The sequence below is a fragment of the Xenopus laevis genome, chromosome 5L, assembly GCF_017654675.1.
Source record: "Xenopus laevis strain J_2021 chromosome 5L, Xenopus_laevis_v10.1, whole genome shotgun sequence".
Lineage (NCBI taxonomy): Eukaryota > Metazoa > Chordata > Amphibia > Anura > Pipidae > Xenopus > Xenopus laevis.
In genome coordinates, this window is record NC_054379.1 from 76,920,629 (window position 1) to 76,945,346 (window position 24,718).

At 37.3% G+C, this 24,718-nt stretch overlaps 1 protein-coding gene across 3 annotated transcripts in view; it reads left to right on the forward strand.

Moving 5' to 3' along the window:
- Window positions 1-24,718, forward strand: part of cep85l.L (centrosomal protein 85kDa-like L homeolog) — a 136,885-nt gene that overhangs the window by 83,329 nt on the left and 28,838 nt on the right. For all 3 annotated transcript variants that reach the window (XM_041562966.1, XM_018263258.2, XM_018263259.2), the window contains exon 4: window positions 15,279-15,403. In XM_041562966.1, the coding sequence (XP_041418900.1) occupies window positions 15,279-15,403 (125 nt within the window). The remainder of the gene's footprint in view (window positions 1-15,278; window positions 15,404-24,718) is intronic.

Here is a 24,718-nt window from a genome sequence, read left to right on the forward strand (position 1 = left end):
AAGATAGACTGCTTATGTCTGGATATATGAAATCTAAGAGATCTGTCAGGTCTAATTACATTACAGAAATCTTGGTAGGTGGTGGTAATTGCTCCAGGGAGTAATCTGCCATTTTGGAAAATGGCATTGTTCCAGCCAATTTTAGAGAGGCTAAACATCTCAACTAATACACTGGAGAAACATATATTAAATAAAAATGCTTTAAATCTTCAGAGATAAATAGAATTTCCACCTTTCTTAGGACAAAATACCAGTAAGGGAATGGGGGAGGGGTGGTACAGCAAGGGCTGGAGCTGTGATGCAGGAAGGGCGGGGTTATGATGCAAAAGGGACAGCAAAGAAATTTGGTGAATTGGTGGGTGAGGGAGGTACAGAAGAAGACAAGGGCGACCTCAGAGCAGGGGGCAGGTTGGGTGTGGGATGGGCTGAGTGGAACGACAAATGATTACAAATTTACCAGCTAGGCTGGGGAAATACTGACCAGGTGGCAACCCTAAAGAGAGTTCCCTCTGACTTCCATAAAAAATGGGAGGCCCATTTATTAAAGTTTGAATTTTAGTGGTATTCAAGCTTTGAAACCATTATTAAACTCATTTTCTCTAAAACCACAAATGTCAGGAAAGTTATTTAAAGATTATAAAAAGTACAAACAGAAAAGAAGATGCTGAACAATGCTCTAAGAAGTATGAAAACCTCTAAAAATTCAAGTTGTTAGGACAATTACCATCAAATGAATTTCCAAAAACATCTAAAACTCTGATAGGCTTAATAAAATGTCCAATAAGATCAGCGCAGCTCTCATTGGCTTCTATAGGACCTCAACTGCTTTTACTTGCTGAAGTTTTGTATTAGAATTTTCTTGGTCTTTACACTTCATAAATCTCAATTTTTTTAGTTTTAGAGAAATGTTTAAAAAAAAATTAAAGGGATTCTGTCATGGGAAAAAAAAGAGCAAACAGATTTTTTTATATTCAACTTTGAAATCTGACATGGGGCTAGACATTTTGTCAATTTCCCAGCTGCCCCCAGTCATGTGACTTGTGCCTGCACTTTAGGAGAGAAATGCTTTCTGGCAGGCTGCTGTTTTTCCTTCTCAATGTAACTGAATGTGTCTCAGTGGGACATGGGTTTTTACTATTGAGTGTTGTTCTTAGATCTACCAGGCAGCTGTTATCTTGTGTTAGGGAGCTGCTATCTGGTTACCTTCCCATTGTTCTTTTTTTGGCTGCTGGGGGGAAAAAGGGAGTGGGGTGATATCACTCTAACTTGCAGTACAACAGTAAAGAGTGATTGAAGTTTATCAGAGCACAAGTCACATGACTTGGGGCAGCTGGGAAACTGACAATTTCAGTGCAGAATTCTGCTGGAGCATCACTATTTACTGATTAATTTTGAAAAAAAATTTTTTTCCCATGACAGTATCCCTTTAAGAGAAAAAGTATTATTTGTGGAAAAAAAAATCAGAATGTTAGTAAATCAGCACCCTAGCTTTTACATTAAAGTTTTTTTGTTAACATTTTTGCCCCCCCCAATTATTCAAACTTTCAAACTAAAGTATATCCACGTTAACAATTTCCTGTTTTTTTTCTCAAATCACTAATAACAATGTCAAATTCTTGCTCCTTCGTGTCCTTTTGTAGTTGTAGTATATCTCATTATTAATGTGTCTGTCTCTTCTGCCTTTCTAGTTTTGAAACGGCAGTCCTATCTTGCCTTATGGTACACACAGGATAAATATCAGAGGAATTTTTCTGCAAGATTCCTGACAAATTCAGCATTCTCTATCTGCTGGCTGAGAGGGCTGTGATAAATCTAATAAGAAGAGTGACAGAGAAAACTATCAATATATCCAGAATGCTAGGGACCTAGGGTTTTCCGGATAATGGATCTTTCCGTAATTTGGATCTTCATACTTTGTCTACTAGAAAATCAATTATACATTAAATATACCCAATATGCTGTTTTTGCTTCCAGTAAGGATTAATTCTATCTTAGTTGGGATCAAGTACAAGCTACTGTTTTATTATTACAGAGAAAAAGGAAATCATTTTGAAAAATGTTGATTATTTGGATAAAATAGCGTCTATGGGAGATCGCATGGATCCTATTCTAAATTTATAATGGCACTGAAAATAAGATATTTAAATTATATTTAAAGCAATTAAATACGATAATTTAATATTATGACCATTTTAATGGAATACTTAAATATGAATGTGATCAAAATACCCCTTTGTTTGTCTTTCATGCTTTGTTACAATTTCATTTTCACTTGAAAGTCTGCATGTTTGGCAGAATAGCTCTGTGCAGATGTGACAATGAGTCCTAGTCCTAAAATAATGTCCGCTCAAAGCTTTCTTTTCATACCTTCCCTAAAAAGGAAAATTCATTAATGCTAGTACATTAAACAGAAAATGAGATGACTGCTGTTTCAGGCATAGTTAGGGCCATTAGTCTTTAGGAATTTCAGGCATATGGATAGTGTAGAAGGTGTATAGTAGATAGAAGCATCTGTCATTAAATAACATCACTAGGAAACCTTTACCACCCTACAGCAGTGATGGGTCTGTCCTTAGAAACTGTGTACAATTAGTAGGAAGGAACAGAGTATTGATTGGTATTTTAGTGAATAACTGGAAAGGGCTGATGATCCTTATTCCTGTAAAAATGCCCTTCTTGCAGTACAGCTGGTACAGCTGGTATCCTGAGATACACTGCTTTGCAATTTGTATGATTTAACTTACAGTTTAAAGTGTACTGGCAAGGCATTAAATACAGGGCTGCCTCCTGCCCAACAGCACTGTACTCTGCACCTTGCATTTGGTTTTTATCGGGTGCAAGGTGTAGGGCATAGACTGCAGGAACCTTTAACCCCATTTGGCAAGTTCGTGGGCCCAAAGGGTTGAAATTTTCGGGCCCCTCAGTGCTGTAGAGGGCATTATCCCCACTGCTTCTGCCTATCTCTTTGTTATAAACCGCCCTGATGCCAGATATGGTTGGGAACAGTCTATAAGGCACCCTAGTGGATCAAGCCTGGTTGAGAAAAAGTGGGTTAGGGTCTATACAAGTTCTCATGTTGTCAGAACATACATCACTACTGTACAGCACTTGTTAAAGGAACAGTTCAGTGTAAAAATAAAAACTGAGCAAATATATAAGATGTGCAAAATAAAAAAAAATTCTAATATAGTTAGTTAGCCAAAAATGTCATCTATAACGGCTGGAATGAGCAGATGTCTGACAGAACAGAACACTACTTCCTTCACATGGGACTGTCCAGTGAGTTTGCAATTGATCCTTAGCATGCGGGTCAGATCCAAAAGCAAACAATTATGATCCATGCCCCCACCTCTCAAGTCACTGATTGGTTACTGCCTGGTAAGGTCAGATAAAGAGTGACATTGAAAGATGTGTGGAAGGAACTTATCTTCATTCTTTGGTGTTTTTTTTTTTCATCATAGATTCTCTCAGTCCTAAAAAAATATATGGGTCCTTTTATCCAGCTTAGTACCTGGGAGTTTCCAGATAAGGGTTCTTTCTGTAATTTGGATCTACACAAATTGTCTGCTCAAAATTAATTTAAACCTTAAATAAACCCAATAGGATTGTTTTGCCACATAATTAATTGTAAACATGATTAATTATATCTAAGTTTAGATCAAGCCCAAGTTACTTTTTTTTTATTACAATCAGTTTTAAAAATCTGAATTATTTAATGAATTATTTAATTAAAAGGGAGTCTATGGCTAGTGGCCTTTCTGTAATTCAGAGCTTTTTGAATGGTTTCCGGATAATGGATCCCATACCATATATATGTATTGTCTTAGTAAGCATTGTAACCTTGTAACCCTACATAGACTGATAAATATATCGACACATCTTATCAGGTGCACGAAATATTTTGTATCTCTTTCATTCATTTAAAATGCCTTATAAGCTTTTTAAAAGCTGTATAATGGCAGGCATACAGAGTAAAGTCCTGTGAGGGTCTTATCAGATAGACTGAGAAGCAATTGTATCTGCAACCTGACTTGCTACAATAAAACCAAAAGTTATTGGCAGGAAGCGACATCTTAATTACCTTACTTACAGATTGTACTATGCATGCTCTGATTAGTCAGGGAAAGGGGTGGTTGGCAGCCCATTGCTTAGGTCAGCACAGGACCCAGATACAGCACTGGGTATATGATCAGCACATGAATACACTGTACGAGGTACACAGGTTTGGCACCAGTGCTGTTCAGAGTGTAATCTTAAAACTTTTCTTGAATTACAACTACAGGTATGGGACCTGTTATCCAGAACTTAGGGTACTACTGATAATGGATCTTTCTGTAAGTCAGAGCTTCATACCTTAAGGCTACTAGAAAATCATTTAAACATTAAATAACCCCAATTTAAATAAGGCTGGTTTTGCTTCCTATAAGGATTAATTACTGTATATCTTAGTTTGGGTGAAAAGCAAGGTACTGTTTTATTATTACAGAGAAAAAGGATATCTTGATTATTTGGATAAAATGTCTATGGCAGACGGCCTTTCCGTAATTCAGCGCTTTCCTGATAACTGGTTTCTAGATAACGGATCCTATACCTGTACTATTTATTTTTACAGCTTATTTATAAAGCAAAACTTTTGTCTGTAATATTGTAAGTACCTTGGGGAATACAACTACAGAAACAACAACTAAAGTTCATTTTTACACAGTGGAGAGTCCAAGTCTGTACCCTGAGTCACAGATATGTACTATGACAGACACACTCAGATAGGGGAATCCTAACTTGTTTTCAAATGAAGCTACAAGGACATTTCTGCATAGTGGTAAATGTAATTGAGTTCTGTGGGGTTTACTACATTTTTAGCATGGAAGAAGGGCATGACTGGCGTTTTACATGTCCTTTAAAGGAGATTCTTTGGTCTGTTCTTGAAATTTTCCTATTAAAAGTACACAGCCTGCTTCTGTACATTTAGCCATCAATATGCTAGTTAGAAGATCATTGTGTAAATACATTTCTTTTCTAAATGATATATTCTTGGCATTTCTCATACATGATGTTCATTTCTGATACCAAATTAAGTGCTAGAAACCTTTGTGTGACTGCAAACTTTTTATTTTTAAAATCTGTTCCTAAATCTTCATTTAAAGGAACCCATACCCTTAAACATTATAGTTTGCAGATTTGAGCTTCATTCTGGGGAATGCGGAGGCATAGTTCTATGGTATTTATATCTAAAGGCTATAGAAAAACCTTGACCATTATCCTTGCTATTGAAAGTTCCATTTATGACCATTTTTAGATGGCCAAGCCCAATCACATCAAGGGTGGCCACTAGGGTTATGAGTAAGTGCAACCTATGAGTAAGTGCCCCAGCAGGCACGAAACGTGTTAGGTCTTGCTCTTATGTCCTAATACATTTTTCAGTTTTTTAATGGATTGTTTCATTATTTTTGGGGATACTCACATTTTCCTTTTTTGAAATGTTGTCTTGGACCTACACCCTAGGACTGGGGTGAATTGTGAGTATACTCTCCATGATTAATTTTAATATTTGATTTTGAATTATTAATTATTTTGGAGTAGTACCTATACATACTGTATATATATTTCCTTGGCATCAACACAAATCATATTACTGGCCACTAGGGTTGCCAACTTTTCTGAAAAACTTTACCTGCCGGTGGGGGGCAAGGACAAAAGGGGCGATCTTTGATGCAAAAGGGCCCGGAGTCACACAGTATGCCACAAAAGGGGGTGGGGCAACACACATGATTGCTAGGAGGCTGAAAAAAAAAAGTAAGTTCTGAGTGAATTGGGGGCAGGCCAAGGGCTTTTTTAAGGGTATTACATATTACCGGCAACTACATTGACGGTAAATTTGTAATACCGGCCTGGCTTTGGCAGGTGTTTTACCGGCTAGGCCAGTACTATACCGCTGGGTGGCAACCCTAGTTGCCACCTAGCATATATTTTACCATCTTGGCTGGCCTAGATGTGTTATGGTAAGAACAGTATTTTTTTCCAGAAAAAGTGACATCCCTAATAACCTTGTGTCATCACCCTCTGGACTGTTTGAGCTCTTGGCAAATGCAATAGATATCTAGAACATTTTCAAGTACAATCTACAACTGCAATGCCTCTTTAAGGCAAGTGTTCTTCTGTGTATATCTAAACCCCAAGTTGTAGAGCAAGACAGGGCCTCTATTTCTAACCAGAAAGGAAAAATTAATTAGTGCTAGGAAGGAAACAAGTTTCTAATGGGCTCTTTAAGCTCAAAAAGTGACTCTAACCTAGCCGGTATTTTACCGAATTGGCCTGGATGCTTTACAGTATTGTTATTAATAGGGAAAAAAAACATGAAAATATAGGAAAGCTGGTGTTTTCATCCCTAATGACATTGTGTTATAACCCCCTGTTCTGTATGAATTCTTGGCAAACACAATAGGGAGCAGGTGAGATGTAAAAAGTAAACTTTTGGCCAATCTGCAAAAGACACAGTTGCTACTAGGTTAAAACTACAAAGTTGTGGTACCATAACTTTCATAGAAGCTTGGCTTATTTACTCATCCCTTTATATTTCATTTAGCCCAATCCATAGGGAAAATCTAAAAATGAAGCTATAATAGTGGCCCTTTAAGTCAATTGCACATGGAGTGATTTCAAGTCCCATGATCTTTATTTATTGTGTATGCAACCCCCGAATAGAGCCCCCCCCCCAAGCAGTGATCCTGTCATTTGGAAAACTTGGACCCATGAGCCCATGGTTGTCTTAATCTATCATACATCACGTTGGTAGACGGTTGTCATTTATGTTGACATTATGTTTTAACTTTTTTCAATATATATACTTTTTTTTATGCTTTATATATAAGCAGATCCACTGTAGGTACCACATATGTTATGAAACACACGAAAAACAGAAAAAAAGTTTTAAACCCTCTTAAGAAATTATAAAGACACTATTTGCAGGTTTTGCAGTGATTTATATTCTGACAAATGACTGTCCTGAAAATAGAAGCAGAAGTTTGCCACATATTAAGTTTAGTTTTGGAAGAGGTTATTTTTCCTACTAAATGTTATCTGTGCTTCCATTCTGCATTTTAGTCATTTTAGTGTGGTTTCAAAATTCTAACAAGATATAGGTTTGCTTGCTATGCATATTCATTACATTCAAGAACTCGGATTTAGATTTTGTTCAGTCACCTGGCTTGTATCTATGTAATGGTAATGGTTATGGTTGCTGCAGTTCAGCCTGAGGTTAAGCATAACCCATAACCTGCTATAAGCTAAATATTATGAAAAAGACCATTTTGCACACCAGTGCTCTAACTGCCGGTCCTTAGATGTTGCAGAACCATGACTACCGGCATGACTTTATTACTTGATTTTGTATAGAAGCATGCTGGGACTTAGGAAACCAAAGGTTAAGAAACCTGGTACTTTACAACATTGTCTTAAATCTAAAAATGAGAGGTTTTACTACAAATTTGCCCAATGTTTATAAACATTGGGCAAATTTGCACTAGGGCAGTAACACATGGCAACAATCAGATCTTAAATATAATTTTTCTATTTGCCTTGGCTGAAAAAAAGTAACTGTTTGGTTGCCTTAGGTAACTGCCCAGGTGCAAATTTGCCCAGTGTTTATAAATGAGCCCCATATTGTCTCTCTGGCCAGTCTAGTTTATTACAGTCTGAGGACCTCCTTCAATAGCTTAAGGGGAAAATATACTAGGTATGCACCGAATCCACTATTTTAAATCCCCCTGAATCCATTGTGGAAGATTCGGCTGAATACAGAAATGAATCTGAAACCTAATTTGCATATGCAAATTAGAAACGGGAAGGAATGAAGTGTGAAAATTCACTTTTTTTTTGTGTGACAAAAACTCACATGACTTTAAGGATTCGATTCGGCCAAATCCGAATCCTGCTGGAAATGGCCGAATCCAGGCAAAATACCGAACAGAATCCTGGATTCGGTGCATCCCAAAAATATATCCAGAAATATATATGAGTTAATTTAGTAAGGTTTATGTGGCATAAACACCGTTGGAACCTCCATGAACATAAATATCTGTTTTAACACAGACATGCACAGATTAGATGTACAAACATACCCCTTGAATGAGTTAATGTCAAAAAGGGGGAGGAAGCATATTTCCACTTTAAGGGAAGCATCAGCAGACTGGAATTCTGTCTGGAGAGATTAACTGGAATGCAATGGGATCAGATTACAGTCTGTCAAAGGTGCCTCATAAACATTGGAGTAGCAGATAAATTGACCTAATTTGCTATAGTGCCTGATCACTCATTGCATGGCCAGTTAAGGGTGAAAACAAAACCCTGATCCATTATTGTCACATGCTCATTCACAGCCTTACAATATTCACCCAAACAACCAATCAACTCAACACACACTTACTTAAATAGCAATTTCCCTTAAGTGTATTGTTTCCTAATTAGTATGTTTTCTAATTTTTCCCCTTTAAACGTTCCTTGCGGTGCAGAGGTAGCAGTATATGTGTGGTATCTGCCACTTTTGACAATAAAATCTTCCAGGAAAGGGGAGAGATTAGCACTGCTTTGTGACATGTTGTGAGTGACAGACGAAGTAAAGACAAATTCGAGAGAGATAAAAGATTTTACACTCAGCCAAGGTCATGGTCATTGTAAAAACTCAGTGCTGATTTATCTCATCCTGCATGCTGATCACAATTCACTCACTGTTACTGTACCATCATGTAGCATAAACAAAGCCAGAAGAATATTGTATTCAAATGCAGAAAACAGTGCAAATCTTTGCAAAATACACTAGGAAACTGCTAGTACTACATTTTTTTACTGAAACTTTCATCCATCAATTAACCTGTTTATTATTGTCAGCCCGGGTTAATTTGTGTGACTTTGCAGAAATGTTACACTTAAAAATGATATGGTGCTTTTAGCAATCATAGCCATAATATATATTTTTTTATTTCTTACAAACATATAGGACTTTAATTATTGAAAAACGCCATCTGTCATTGGCCAGATTTTCCTTTTACATAATCGAGCAATATACTATAGTCATTTTGAAAATTCTGACTATATTGGGCTTTGATATTTCAAACTAGACACTGCAAAAAGAAATGTAAGATAAAGTGTATCGGAAATAGCATTTAGTTATTAAAGCATGGACAGTAGAGCAGACATTCTTAATCTTTAGGTTGGGACCTACACTATCCTCTTAAATATAGTAAAAACTATTCCTACAATAGATATTACATGCAGCATTAAAAACAACTGATTCTAAACTATTTTGTGGCTTGCCAGACTCATTAGAAAAATATGGGTCTCAAGAGAAAAAGGTTAAGTATCCTGCCAATTTATGTACAGGTACAGGACCTGTTATCCAGAATGCTCAGGACCTGAAGTTTTCCAGATAATGGATCTTTCCGTAATTTCGATCTTCATACTATGTGTACTAGAAAATCATGTAAACATTAAATAAACCCAATAGGCTGATTTTGCTTCAAATAAGGATTAATTATATCTTAGTTTGGATCAAGTATAAAATTTAGATTATTTGCATAAAACGGAGTCTAGTAGTAGGCACTTCTGTAATTCCTGCAAAGATTTAACATATTGGACTCTTTAAAGCAGACCATTAATCTGCCGGCAGTTTGTATGAGAATGTAGGGTGCCTGGATGCAGTCCAATGTGATAGTAACAGATCCGACAAGCCAAAAAGGTTCTGCACTTGCAGGTCTTATGTAGAAAGAATTAGGTCTCGACTAATAAAATGACCTAATTCTTTCTACATAAGACCTGCGAGTGTGGACCCTTTTGGCTTGTTGGAGTTCTATAAATATATGTCTAAAATGGGGCCCTAGGAATGATGATTTAGTACCCCATGGTTCTTTTGCAAGCACCTGTTTTGCCATCATCTCTGATAATATCCCAGATCTTATGCTGCAGTGACCACCCTAGAACTAACTGGTCCCTCTGCAGGACTTTTGAATTCCAAAATCCAGCACTGACTGTAATCTTAAGAGTAAAACAAAACATTTTTCAAGTGAAGTGCTGTTCACAAAGGAGCATTAAAATAAGGGGTGTTTGTGGTAATGGACAGATAATATGACCACTAGAACATAAGTGGTTCTAAACATAGCAGTCTGTGTTTATTTATCTGCATCTGCAGATAACACTGACCTGTTGCTCTTTGCTTCAAAAGAAAAGGTGTTTGGTGCTCAGAAATGTCTTTGAGAACTATTTTATTGCTATATGATAAGTAAATAAAGCATTTTGGCATAAGCTAATCGGAATTACTTTTCAACAGTTCAGTAAGAATCACATCACAGCCCCTGCTTCTTCTCTACACACATTAATAATGGTTGTATTTATAATGTACTAGCTCACACACCTTGCACAAACTGGTGCCTTTACATAGCCTGATTTATATCATATTGCACTGTATTTGACAAGACGGCTATGCAAGGGTAGAAGCAATTATTCCTGTGGAGCTAAATGCAATTAAGGCTTTAGATTGCTTCTGTGAATGATAACATATGTACCAGGTAAAAACTGTAGATAACATGCATAGAAAGCTCGAGTGTGCGCGAACCCACATATATGTACAGTTATGAGACCAGTTGGATCAAATACAAGGTAATGTTTTATTATTACAGAGAAAAAGGAAATCTTTAAAAATGTGTATTATTTTGATAAAATGGAGTCTATGGGAGAGAGTCTTTACTTAATTAGGAGCTTTCTGAATAATGAGTTTCTGGATAATGGGTCCCATAGCTGTACATGCATACATCGGACCAGTCTTGGTTATAGAAACCTGTAGCGCCTATTATTTGGCCTCTTCGTTAGTAGGTTGTAGGGTGTCCATGTTTTTGACACTCTCCTTTCTTCTCTGAGGCCTTTTAAAAGTTTTAGGGCTTTAATTTGGATCAACCAAGCATTTATAAATCTATAAAAACAATTCCCATTATCAGTTTTCAATTCCCATTTGATATCCCCATTATTCTGTGCTACATTCACACGAAGTGTACCCTTGTGCCACAACCTCCAAACTCCAAACAGTGCACTAAAAACATCCAGTGGGGCTTTCGTGCCAAGTCAGATGACTGCTGTGTCACACCAGCATGACTTGGTTATTTAAATAGTTAATAGATGTGTTTAATACGAGTTATGTGCAATATCCCTTGACCTCTAATGGAAGCACTGTGTGAGCGAGAAATATGTTTTTAGGCGGAAGGGGATTTTATTATATATTCAATCTACTCTACTAATACATTGTAAGTGTATTTTTAAAAGTGAAATAAATTGTTTACTAGTATCACACTTGGAGTGCTCCATTTTTTGTTGTTTATTAGATCTAAATTGGTAACATTAACAATCTATAATGGGACAACAGTGCCCCTGTGACATTTGTGATTCAGCATATACTGCTTCTGGAGTTCAGACATAGGTTTCTTTCCAACAGTAGAAACATGACATCAACCAGTAATTTATGTTCTTGCCAGTTAGAAGTGTTTACATGGAAGCTGCCACAATGGATCTTTTTAACCCTTCAGCTTCCATGAAACTGTTATCATGTCAGGAATCAAAGGCAGGCACAGGTTCTAGACAGAAATAGGTTTCTATAGGTTTGTACCTTGTATAAGTTTTTCTGCATGGTTGCATTTGTTTCAGTAGGCCTTCTGTTCCATCTGACACTTTGCAAATAGTGTTTTGCAAGCAACTTGTTTGTAGCTAGTGCAACACTCACGCGAAAGCCTCCTCTTATGCAGCACTTGACCTGAGTATCGTCAAGTCTTGGACCCTCTTCCCAACACACTTCCCCTTTACAATTAAATAGACAACTGGACACTTCTTTAACGGATTGGAAAGGCCCCAGCAACTTTTATTTACACACAAGTTAACAATCACATATATTTAACATTTCAAACGTTAACATTATAACCAATGTCCAGCGGGATCTCCACCCCTAGCCGCTGAAGGCTGCTCCTATGAAGATCCACTTGCTACTGGACCTATCCACATTCTGAGGCTAGGCCCCTTGTTTTGACCTTCCCCTCTTAACCGTTGCCAATGACCACACCCCTAGTACATACATACATACCATACATACTCCCTTCTCCAATTCCACCACCTACCCTCCTAAGCGGCTGCGACTTGTTTGCTTTAACCCTCTCTTCCCCACCTACCAAAAGGGGCGGGTGGGCGGGCAGTCCTTTCAAAATGGCGCCGACTTCTTTCCCGCTCCAGCCTTTTGACTACACTATTTACCCGCCGCCTCCCTAAAACTATATCCCCCACAATCCCTTGCGCTGCCTTCCGGGTTTTCTCTTCCTCATCCGGTCATGGCCCTATCCCTCCAGCCTCTTCCGGTCTTCCCAGGCCTGCTTTGTGGGCTGTACATCACCCATAAACAGAAGAGATGATCTGTACTACTTAAATGTGTACATGATGTTGTGAATCACTGTATGTCTGTATTGATAGCTTGTATGGTAATGTTTATTGTCAGAATAAGTAGTAAACAACAACTTAAAAATTATCTGTAAAGCTTATTGTTTCCACCATTACATTGTAAGAGAATAATAATGCTGTGATAATTTAAGGTTACCAAAATGTCTCCTACTATATTGGACCACCTGGTCTCTGTCATCGCGTCATTCAGAGATTTGAAGGCAACCAGTTGGGAACATTCATCACTCACAGGCATGCAATGTACAGGGCATTATTTGGAAGGTATTTATAGACTTACACTTACTCCACTCTTCCGCTACTGAAAAAAAAAATTCTTGGACTAGAACAGTGGAAACATTATTTGAGTGTTTGGTTTGCCTCCTTAAAACAGCCGCCTTTGTATAGATAATTAAGACGTAATAGAATGTCTCAGAGGTTTGCAGGTACAGAGCAAGCACAGCACTGCACATACATCATTCTGTTATCGCTCATTATACTTCTTGCATTAAGGCATTTTGCAACTTGTCACCTAATAAGTTTTCTGCAAAGCCTTTCCTATAAATACAAGCCAGTGATCATATAAACAGGCCTCATTCTCTTCTTTTATCTGTAAGAAAAATTATACTCCATACTAACAAAGAACACTATACAGGTATAGGATCACTTATCCGGAAACCCAATATCCAGAAAGCTCCAAATTACAGAATGGCTGTCTCCCATAGACTTCATTTTATCCAAACAATCCAAATTTTAAAAAATGATTTCCTTTTTCTCTGTAATAATAAAACAGTAGCTTGTACTTGATGCCAACTAAGATATAATTAATCCTTATTGGAAGCAAAACCAGCCTATTGGGTTTATTTAATGTTTAAATGAATTTCTAGTAGACTAAAGGCATGAAGACCCAAATTACGGAAAGATCCGTTATCTGGAAAACCCCAGTTCCTGAGCATTCTGGATAACAGGTCCCATACCTGTACTAAAAAAAATCTTCTTTGAATGTTACTGTCTGCATCTTTATGATCTTCTATTCTTCTTTGAATCATAAGTACATAAACTATGATATGGAATTAGTAGGATTTGGGGTGGGTGCCCATGTGTTAAAATCGCCAATCTGACCGTTGTAAGCATTTGTATCAGTCAATTTACTTGGTCTGTTTTCACACTGCAAGAAAGACATTTTTATTATTTTCCACATCCCGTTTTCATTTTGCTGGTTTCAATAAATACCCATGACATTTCATCTACTTTGACAGATTAAAACAATTCACTGTGTGTGGGTTTTGGATTAAAAGTCATGTACATTTCTCAGGTTTTACTTTTTGTTCCTCAAAAGTGTTTGGCAGAACATCAGACGTCCTAATTTATCTGTAATTTTCTGTTTTTATTTTTTTATTGGGAGAAATTGTGCAAGCTGACATAGCTGTCCAAATGTCACTTTCTATATTTATTGTATTTAATTTACAAGATGCACATAGCTATGCATATACTGTATGTAGGCATGGTTTTACCCTTCTGTCCAGGAAATTGTAATCATCAAATAATAAGTGTTCCAACTTATTCTGCAGTACTGTATGGATTTGTTGGCTCCTTACTACAAAAATATTATCTATGAACAGAACCCATGTATTTAATACATATAATTACATACTTATGTGAAATGTTGGGATTGATGCCAGTGAATGGGATATTATTGTATGCTTGTGGAGAACGACCAGGGACCAAACCTGCCGCCTCCAAGTGTTTATTTTACTATTAGATGCAATGCTTTGTGTACTGGAAGTTTTTCCCCTGGTTAAAGATTGTTTTGTCTGGAGTGTCCAAATGAGGCCTCATATGTGTAACACACATCTTAGGGGTGAAAATGGACGCATATATAAATTGTTTCCCTCTAGTGCCATATATATATGTAGTCTGAAAACGGGAAAGGATTTTTTTTAATGATTTTTGCCCTATTAGGGAAAGTAGCACTTGGTAGTCCATAGCCCTTAAAGGGATACTGTCATGGGAAAACATGTTTTTTACAAAACACATCAGTTAATAGTGCTGCTCCAGTAGAATTCTGGACTGAAATCCATTTCTCAAAAGAGCAAACAGATTTTTTTATATTCAATTTTGAAATCTGACATGGGGCTAGACATTTTGTCAATTTCCCAGCTGCCCCTGGTCATTTGACAAAATGCGGCCCTGTGATCCGACCGCCTGTTAGCCATCGTTAGGATCCGATCGTTGTGACCTAGGGCCCACGTTCGGATCAGCCCTATATTGCCCACCTCAAGATGGGCATATCGGGGAGAGATCCACTCATTTGGCGACATTGCCAAACGAGAGGATCTCTCCGTGTATGGCCACCTTTACTCTGCCTGCCCTATGCTCCCTGTGTGTGCCATACTCTGCCTTCCCTATGCTCCCAATGTGTCATACTCTGCCTGTGTGTGCCCTGCTCTGCCTGTGGAACATACGCCTGGAATTTGTTCTGGGGGTTTGTTAGCATTTGAAAATTATTGTTAAGGGCCCCTAAGGTGTTTAATCATGTGCTAGGGGGGAGGGGGTGTTGTGTTATTCATGTAGGCCAGAAAAATTCCAGCCCTCGGTACCACAGAAGTTGTGCAGCACTGTATTATAGCTTTGCCTGATACAATCAATGTACAATGCAGCATTTCTCTCTATTTAGAATTTTCATACTTAAATGGTGACACTGTAATAGGTATGAGGAAAGTTTCTCATACAGTGCAATAATACACACTGAATTTATTAACATATGCCATGGCAACCTAAGTGCTCCCCAGCAATAACAGTACAAATGTGTGTTTTACCAGGTGGGGACCTGCTCTTCTCGAACAGCATGTACAACCATGCCGTTAAGTCAGGATGTCTCGAAGTGGGAATCCCTGATGAAAATTAAGGAAGGACTATTGCGTCAGAAGGAGATTGTAATTGACAGGTAAGGTTCTTTTTTCTTTCAAATAAGTGTTAGAACTGGTATAGGATATCATAATTCAGCTTTTCAAATTTAAAGTATATTTAGAGGTATATTCTGCAAATAAAAAATTCTCCATGACTGCATGTTGAAAATGTTGCAAGATTTTTTTTCAATGCAATCCTTAACCTATCTCTAGGAAGAGTGTGCTAACATTCTTCTTTAATTATAAAGTCAAAGTGAGTACAAACAGTGAGTACAGTGAACTAGAACCCAGAAGCCTTCTGTAATATACAACCCAGTGTGAAGGAATCCCACTATATGAGCCTTGGGTGTTACTTATATTGTTTTGGCGCATAGTGTAGTGAAGCAACATACAAATTAGTAAATATTAAGGATGTAGTAAACTCACTGTTGAAGTTTACGTTAATGCTTCGCATATAAAGGTTCTGGAGTCAGAAAGAATACCTATATGACTGTGCCAGGATGCAAACAGTGCAGTGATACATTTTCTCTTCCTTAGCTTTGGTGTACTGTAGGTTCGACTTACTTAGGGAAAAATCTATAGTACTGTAAAATAATTTACACCCAAAAGAAAATTTTCGTTGGTGAAACATGCATGACCTATTTATGACCTGGTTAATTATAGGTAATGCTTGCATTAGCATAATGCATCAAATCTCAGATATAACCCATTACAGAGAACTAATTGTGTTTCAAAAGCAAATATTCTCTAAAATGTCAGACTAAAAAAATGGCGTCTTTATTTTTTACTGCTTTGGACCTGCAGTTGCTGTGGAAATGGGGAAAAAGTGGATTTCTCAGTAGTTTTTATTGTGGAACTCCCAAGATAAGATTTGAGTGAAATAAATTTAGGTGAATTAGATTGCAACCCTTTGTTTTAGTTATTATAATCTGTGCAAAGTGCATCTACTATATATATTTAATTTATTAGAGGACCATGGATTTAAATTTCATTATCATTATTGTTTCCTTCCCTATCACTATTGGGCAGAGAAGAAAACCTATAAAACATCAAATCGATGGCCTTTGGAGACAAGAGACCGATGCCTACTGTTACCAAACCATTATATCAGTCAGTAAAAAAAAATCTTAAAAACAAATAATTAAAAACAATTTTGATCCGCCAAACAATTGATTCCTCAAAAATTACCCTGACACGCATTTTTGCCATTTGCCATTGGTGAAAGGCGTGCCACACATGTATAGGGAAAAATGTAACATGTAGCTTGAAACAAATTCAAGCACCAATTCCTAGGGGTAAAACCACCATTAATGTGGGTATCTTCTTAACATTTCTTTTGATAAGATGGTTGTGGTTTAAAGTGGATGTGGCTTAAAAAAGGGAGTGGTCAACACTGGCTTCTATTATCGGCCCTCCACCACATAGGCCAAAAAATATCAATCCCTTGGTACCACAGAAGTAAGACAACATTGCTTTATAGGGTTTAGAGCCCATGGGACAGATTTTTTTTTAAAAGATTAGACTTTGATTGGAATTTGGTTTTGTCCAGTGTTGCACTGATGTACAGCACACTATTAAAGTCTGTTTGCAAACCTTGTGTTGTCGATGGCATGTTGATGAAGACCATACTGCTCAGAAAGGCAGAATAAAATAGAAAGGTGCACCCAATGTATGTTGAAAGCAAACTTTTCACAGTTGGGAATTAAACAATTTAAAAGCAACCAGCTATATTGGCTACTGTTGCATTCTCAATATTTTAAGCTTGAGTCAGATTTTTCTGTTTGCTCATTGTTTTTTCAAGCAACAAGCTACAAATGTCACTGATTGTACAGGTTGTGTCAATTGATTATATTTACCATCTTTAGGCTTTGGGCATGCACTCCTTTTTTGCTTAAAAATAACGTTGACCCAGGGTACTATTCTATAGGTCCATGCATAGCCATTTGATCTTTTGTCCTAGGGGTCCCTTGAGCCTGTCTGGTTGTGCACATGCACAGTAGAATAAATATGAAACATATAGTGAATATAGTAAAAGCTCAACTTCCTCCCAATGATAAACACTTAACTTGTCCTTAGCTCTTAGATACACAGAGTGGATAATGAGGCCCCTGTCTGCTTAGAGTGGTACAAAGTCACCTATTGTATAGAAACCAATCAGCAAGTAGCATTTACTGTTTAAAAGCAAGTGTTACTGCACCTAGGCAAACGTTTTGCCTTTTATTACATGTGGGATTCACAATCTTAGAAATATAAGCATCGATCCTTTTTATACATATAAGAATATTTTCGGTATGCATTTAAATGTTAAGTAGAAGAACATAGAAATTAACATTTTTACCAGCCAACCAGAACATATTTATAATTAAATAAATTTTATACTGGAGGTTGATACATTGACATGGTAATATCATATAGGAAGGTTTGTGCTTGTGAGGCTGCAACACCTGCATTCCGGTGTATTGATACATTAGATTCCAAATCCTTGCACACAGTGAATTTCCATTTTAGAACTTCTGTTTCCCTTTCTGCACTCGATGAAAGGAAACCATTGTAAACTGGGTAGCTGGTAAGTATGTACTGATTCTGAAATGACATTTAATTCCCTTTGAGATTGACATCTTCAGGAAGTATGTGCGCACAGACTTGATGCCTCTGTAGTAAAACTATTTCAACAATGGCAAGAAAATATTTCACACCCCGTTTTACACCTTCTTTAATGTGTGCTGAAATGGGCTGTCATAGTCTTTAGAATCATAGTTTTTATTGCCTTTTAGGCAGTGAATATCCATCTGTATCTCATTCATTCATTTGCCCAGCTGTAGATTATGGATGGTATTTATTAAAGGTCAAGTTGTCTTTGGTTTCAATAAAGACTCAAGTTTTTCAGGATTAAAAAACAATCAACATTTTTGAGATTTAAAAAAACCTGTTGAGGTCATATAGAACCCAATGGCAGGTCCCTTGAACCATTTGAAGATGTTTTTTGCTTTCATAGTTTTTGGGCTTTTTATGGTGGTTTTCGCTCGAAATCTCTATAAATTCGAGATTTTCGAGTTTTTTTAGCCTATAACTCGATCAATTCAAGGTCCCCCCCCCCTCGATTGCATTCAATCAAGTTTTTTACATTTGGGTTTTTTCATAAATAAGCAAACATTTGAGTTGTGAGTTTATTCGAAGCAGAAAAAAAAAACTCACAAACTTGACCCTTGATAAATAAACCCCTCCTTCGTTCCCTATTTTACTCCACTGCGTATAAACACTTCTAAGATAAGTTAATTTCATGGCAGATGGTGCATTTTTAACCAGCCTAATGACCACATTTGTGCATGGACAGGTTTCCTATGGGCCCAATTCCAACACATTTTTTAGAAGAACAATATGTATAATATAGAGATCAATAGTTATGGCAGCATTAAATTGTATATGCTTATTGCTGTCTTTAGAGGGCATAATTGGATTGGGTGTTACCATGTATGTTTTGGAGTTGTTGATTAGAGCACAGGTGCCTTGCACACTGTCACAAATATTTTCAGTAGAGCTCATTATGACAGCCCTATATATACAACTCCCTATTGACAGCATCTAGGTTTAAAGGGTTTTTGAACAGGAGTGGGGAGGAGGTTCTCCACTGCTGCACCCCCACAAAAGGAACTTCTTGTTTATAACTCCCCTATACTGTGACATAATTTGGCTAGAAAGATAGATTTTCTTAATCTGGGAAAGATTATTAGATTTGGGAATATTTTGCCTAAGTATTCCAGTCATGAGGTGCTCAGTATTTATTTGGAGAAACATTCCATACTGGTATAAATTATGCCAAATATCTAGGCATGTGATCTAAACCTCTTGTAAATAGCACTGGCCTCAGGGGAGCTTCTGGCTTTTTATCCGTAGCAGATCAGGCTGTACGTTTCTATCTTTTTAAGGCGAGGTAACAATGTCGCCTTTTTTTCCTGAGAACGGACTATTTTCTTTCAGGAAGTAGCTGCTGTATAATACTTTTAACCTCTGTCGGTCTGTCATTAAAATCATAGCAAACCCTTTGTGTATGATCTCTTACATGCTGGTTATCACATAGGAGATATTCCTTACTAGCATTCATTTTTTTGCATCCCCTTCTGTGCTTTTTTACAATTATATGTTTTGTTACTCATGTCTAAGATTATATTTTTATGGACTTCTTTGTACTGAATGTCTTGTGTTGTGGTGTTAGTGACAAAGTACTTAAAGGGGATGGATAGGCAAAACATTAAAATCCCATTTTTACTGATGAATGAAAAAGAAACCTATGTCCAATATACTTTAATTAAAAAATGTCTACCGTTTTTATAAGCAACCTTACTGTATGCAGTGAAATTCTCCCTTCATTTACTTGCTCTGACTGCTGCAGATCATACTTTCAATGCGCAGCTTTGTTTGTTTCCCTGTAGAACAGCCGGCAATCATTTAGAGATTCATGATTCATGTCAGAGCAAGTAAAAGAAGGGAAAATTTCACTGCATACAGTAAGGTTTCTTATAAAAAAACTGTGCAGATTTTTTAATTGAAGTATATAGGGGATAGGTTTCTTTTTCAGTTAATAAAATAAAAATTGTATTTTATTTTTGACTTTATATAATTTTTAATGTTTCCAACTCCAGCTGCAGGGACAAAGATCATGGAGCCAGATTTATACAGATAAACTGGGATACTATTTGGCGGATTTTTTTTTTTTGGTGCAGCTACTGGTTCTGGAGAGTTGGAGAAAGTTTGTATTCATTAAACACTATAAAATCCATATTAGATTACTGGACAACACAGGACCCAGTGCAGTCTGCATATTCTGATTATTAATCAGTCTGCTGTGTCAGCTTCTATGGCAGATATTATTGACATGTACTGTTTTGATAATTTATGACGATCCCTAAGCAGCATTCAAGTTCATGTTTAGTATACAAAATACAGCATTTCTAGCATTATTCTATTTTAGACTTTAGCTTCCCTTTAACTCTATACTACCTAAATTCTTACTCGGTTTTCATTTAGTACTGCACTTTTTACATCCATATTTGATGAATGCTGAATTAAAGGTTCAGTTCCAGTTCCAGACACATATTCAGTGTTGCAGTGTATATATATATATATATATATATATATATATATATATATATATATATATATATATATATATATATATATATATATATATATATATTCTATCCAGCATAGGTTAGAGCAAGCTGATGACACAGGGACTTGGAATGCACTATACTGGTAAAATGAATAAAAGCATTGGGCACTTGTGCTGGAGCTGGCTTGTATTTTTCAGTAGAGAATCATTCATTGACTTGTGATCATTGATATAAAAGTGCAGAGAAGGCCTTTCCCTTTGTCTTATTGTCCTTCGTGGATATCCTTTATATGAAAAGAACATTTCAGTGGCATTCATGCTGCCTTAGTCTGTGGAATAGATCATCCTTATCTAACTTTTCTCTATCTCTTCTTTTTGGCAGCAAGCTACACAAATGAATCAGGATAGAAACATACCTGTTATTAAATTGATTGGTTTTCATGCAGCTTTCTTTTAATCTATTCAGCTACTGCTCCTGAACAAAAATGTTAATGCTAATCCTGAATGAATGTTATATGCAGCTACTGTTTCACATTCCTACTTGTTTATGCAAAAAAAAAACCCCAAACAGACTTTGAACTATATAAGATCAAGCCTAACCTCTTAAAATATTTTAAGTGTCTATTGATGCTTAAAAGACAAAGATCCCTCTAATCATAGGATATTCTAATGGGAGCAGCCAAGGGATGTGATCCACAGCTTCGGGTTGCTCGAGAGTTCCTATTCACTTGTATAAAAACTGATCTGGCCATTTCCAAAATACAGAAGCTGAGACAGCTCACTGGGACATTAGATACTGTTGTTGTAAGTCATCCCTCTATAACTCAGTTACAAAATATTGGTGAATTTGCTAGGGCATGTACAGACATTATTTGAAATATTATTGGGAGCATGAACTCTACTGCCTGTTATTTGAGAAAAAAACATATGAGAAAGTGAATGTGCTGTAGAATGTGTTGGGTTAAAAAAAAGGTTGTCAAAGAAGGCTCTGTGGGCCTTAAAATTCCAGTGGAGGGTCGTATCTACTAGACCATAACTACTCCACAGGCCTCTGATGGATCTGAAGTTAATTCTGGTACTGTGTGTGAAGGATTTTGTGAAGGATTTTGATGTGTATTTAAAAGGTGTGTTGTAATATTTATGAAATGTGTTTCCTCGTTATAAATGTGAACATGAAAGCTAGTTATTTATATTCTCTGCACTTCTGGCTGACTCCTGAAGCAGTGTAGCAAAAGCCAGATGATTAACAGACGTGGTAAAGGTTAAAGGGATTCTGTCATGATTTTTATGGTGTAGTTTTTATTCCTAAATTACATTGTTTACACTGCAAATAATTCACTCTACCATATAAAATTTCACTTCTAATCCAACAAGTGTAATTTTTTTTTATATATTTGTGTGTAGGCAGCCATCTCAGGTCATTTTTCCTGGTCATGTGCTTTCAGAAAGAGCCAGTGCTGCACTATATAACTGCTTTCTGACAGGCTATTGTTTCTCCTACATAATGTAACTGAAGGAGTTGCAGTAGGGCATGGGTTTTTACTATTGAGTGATGTTCTTATATGTACCAGGGAGCTGTTATCTGGTTACCTTCCCATTGTTCTGCTGATGGGCTGCTGGGAGAGGGGAAGGGAGGGGTGACATCACTCCAGCTTACAGTACAGCTGTAAAGAGTGACTGAATTTTATCAGAGCACAAGTCACATGACTGGGGGCACCTGGGAAACTGACAATATGTCTAGCCCCATGACCGTTTTTAAAATTAAATATAAAAAATCAGTTTGCTCTTTTCAAAAAGGGATTTCAGTGCATTAGTCTGCTGGATCAGCACTACTAACTGATGCATTTTGAAAAAAAAAAAAAAGTTTTCCCATGAGAGTATCCCTTAAATATGTATGTGGAAATAAAATTTCCACTGATGATGTGCATACATTTCGGAATTACTGTTATATTTGCTGATAGAGAAGTTTATAAAGAATCAGGACTGTTCTTTACATCTCCTAATGTTTATCCTTAATATCATATTATTTCTCTCTCAACTTGTTGTTCAACCCAATCTTGCAACCTCTCCTAATTCAGGGGGAATTATCTCTTATCTAGCTATACACACATTCTCTTTTGTATTGAGCAGCTTGCAGTTCAGTTTTAGTTCATTTAGCTGCATGAATATTATGCTTTGGGCTTGCAGTTGAGGTGACTTACAAGCTGTTGTGATGGAAAAATAATTTCTGAAACATATGAATGCATTTGCAGGTTATACCACATTATTTCTTATGCAATCATGGTTTCTTTAATCAAACACAACTGTCATCCTTAATGGTTAGGATGTGGATTAGCGGCTCCCAGCTGCTGTGTATAGAGCTATATTTGTATGTGCACACATTACAAAGCAAAGCCCTTCTTATAAAGCATTCCTTTGTTGGGCGCCCCGGTACAGCAGGATTAGAGCAAACGACAGTACGCATTGCTTGCTGGATTATTGGGGTTTTTTTTTCCAGTCATGGTAGGTTGATTTCATGACCTTGCACGCTGTACTTGAATTATACACTGAGGCAAGTAGTTTTATATAGAAAATCAATAAACAGTCCTCCAATAGTGAGTGGTGCATTCAACAGAAAGACAAGTCATTCAAAATGCACACAATGTAGCCTAGAGTTCAAGCCACTTACTGTACCAGGCAGCTATTTAACAGGCTAGAGTGAGTTAGAACGTGTAGGTGAATTGATAGTTAACATTTCTCCTTTGACTTCAAATAAATACTGCCTCCATTAGTTTCTGTAAGGGTAGACTACATGGGCGAGTTCGGTGCGTTTCCGGCAGAACCGACACAATGCTCCAAATGCACGGGTCAAAACGGATGTGACGGAGAATAAGGTAAGCAATAGCAATGTTGGATGGTGTTGCATCGTTCATCCGACACGACTGTCGGATGTAGACGCATATGATTTGATGCCTGCGTTTTGGCGCAGCGCGTCTAATCCGCTGGAAAGGCACCGAAGTCGCCCATGTAGTTCTACCCTAAAGGTCTTACTAAATCATCTTCCAGTTTTGCTTTGACCTGCACTGCCTTTGTCCAAAATTGGCTGGCCACAGTCATAACCTTTCAAAGTCCCCTTATTATGTTATCATCGCCTTAGAAAGAAAGCAGCAGGGGCATAACTATAGAGGAAGCTGACCCTGTGGCTGCTGAGGGGCCGAGGATGTATAGGGGCCACATAAAGTCCTTAATTCATATACAATTTCAATATATATTAGTAAAATAGGTCAATCTCTAGACATTTTGGGGGCCTGAAAAATAATCAGCATAGGTATAAACCTGTACAGGTATGCAGCCTGTTATCCAAAATGCTTGGGACCTAGGGTTTTCTGGAAAAGGGATGTTTCTATTATTTGGATCTCCATACCTTAAGTCTACTTAAAAATAATTTAAAATATTGAATAAACCCAATAGGATTGTTTTGCCTCCAGTAAGGATTAATTATATCTTAGTTAAGATCAAGGAACTGTTTTATTATTACATAGAAAAAGGAAATATTTTTTTAAAATGTGAGTTATTTAATTATAATGTAGTCTATAGGTAATAACCTTCCTGTAATTTGGAACTATACCAGTACTAATCCCAACTCACCACAGCATAACAACCCTTTAGGGTAGGGACACACTGGGCGATTTGGGGAGATTTAGTCGCCTGGCGACTAATCGCCGCGACTTTTCTCCCCGAATGCCTCTCCTCACTCTGCGCCTGGATAAAATGAAAAGTCGCCGGCGCTAATCACACACGGCGATTCGTTTTCCGAAATCGCCCGAAGTTGCCTCACGAGGAAACTTCGGGCGACTTCGGAAAACGAATCGCCGCGTGTGATTAGCGCAGGCGATTTTTCATTTTAGCCAGGCGCAGAGTGAGGAGAGGCATTCGGGGAGAAAAGTCGCGGCGATTAGTCGCCAGGCGACTAAATCTCCCCAAATCGCCCAGTGTGTCCCTACCCTTAATGGTTGAGGAACGTGTAGCCTTTTAGATCTCTTCCTGTTGCTGCATTTGTTGCTGTGAGTTGTCTCCAACAGGGTATTGTCCCCTCAAGTGTAGCAATAGAGGTGACTCCTCATCTACAGAAGTAGAGTGTTATCAGATTGACTGGCCATACATAGGGAGATCAGCTTATTTGGGAACGTCACTAAACGAGTGGACCTCTCCCTATAACAGGCTGATCTGATCGTGGGCTCAACAATTGGATCACAACGAGAAG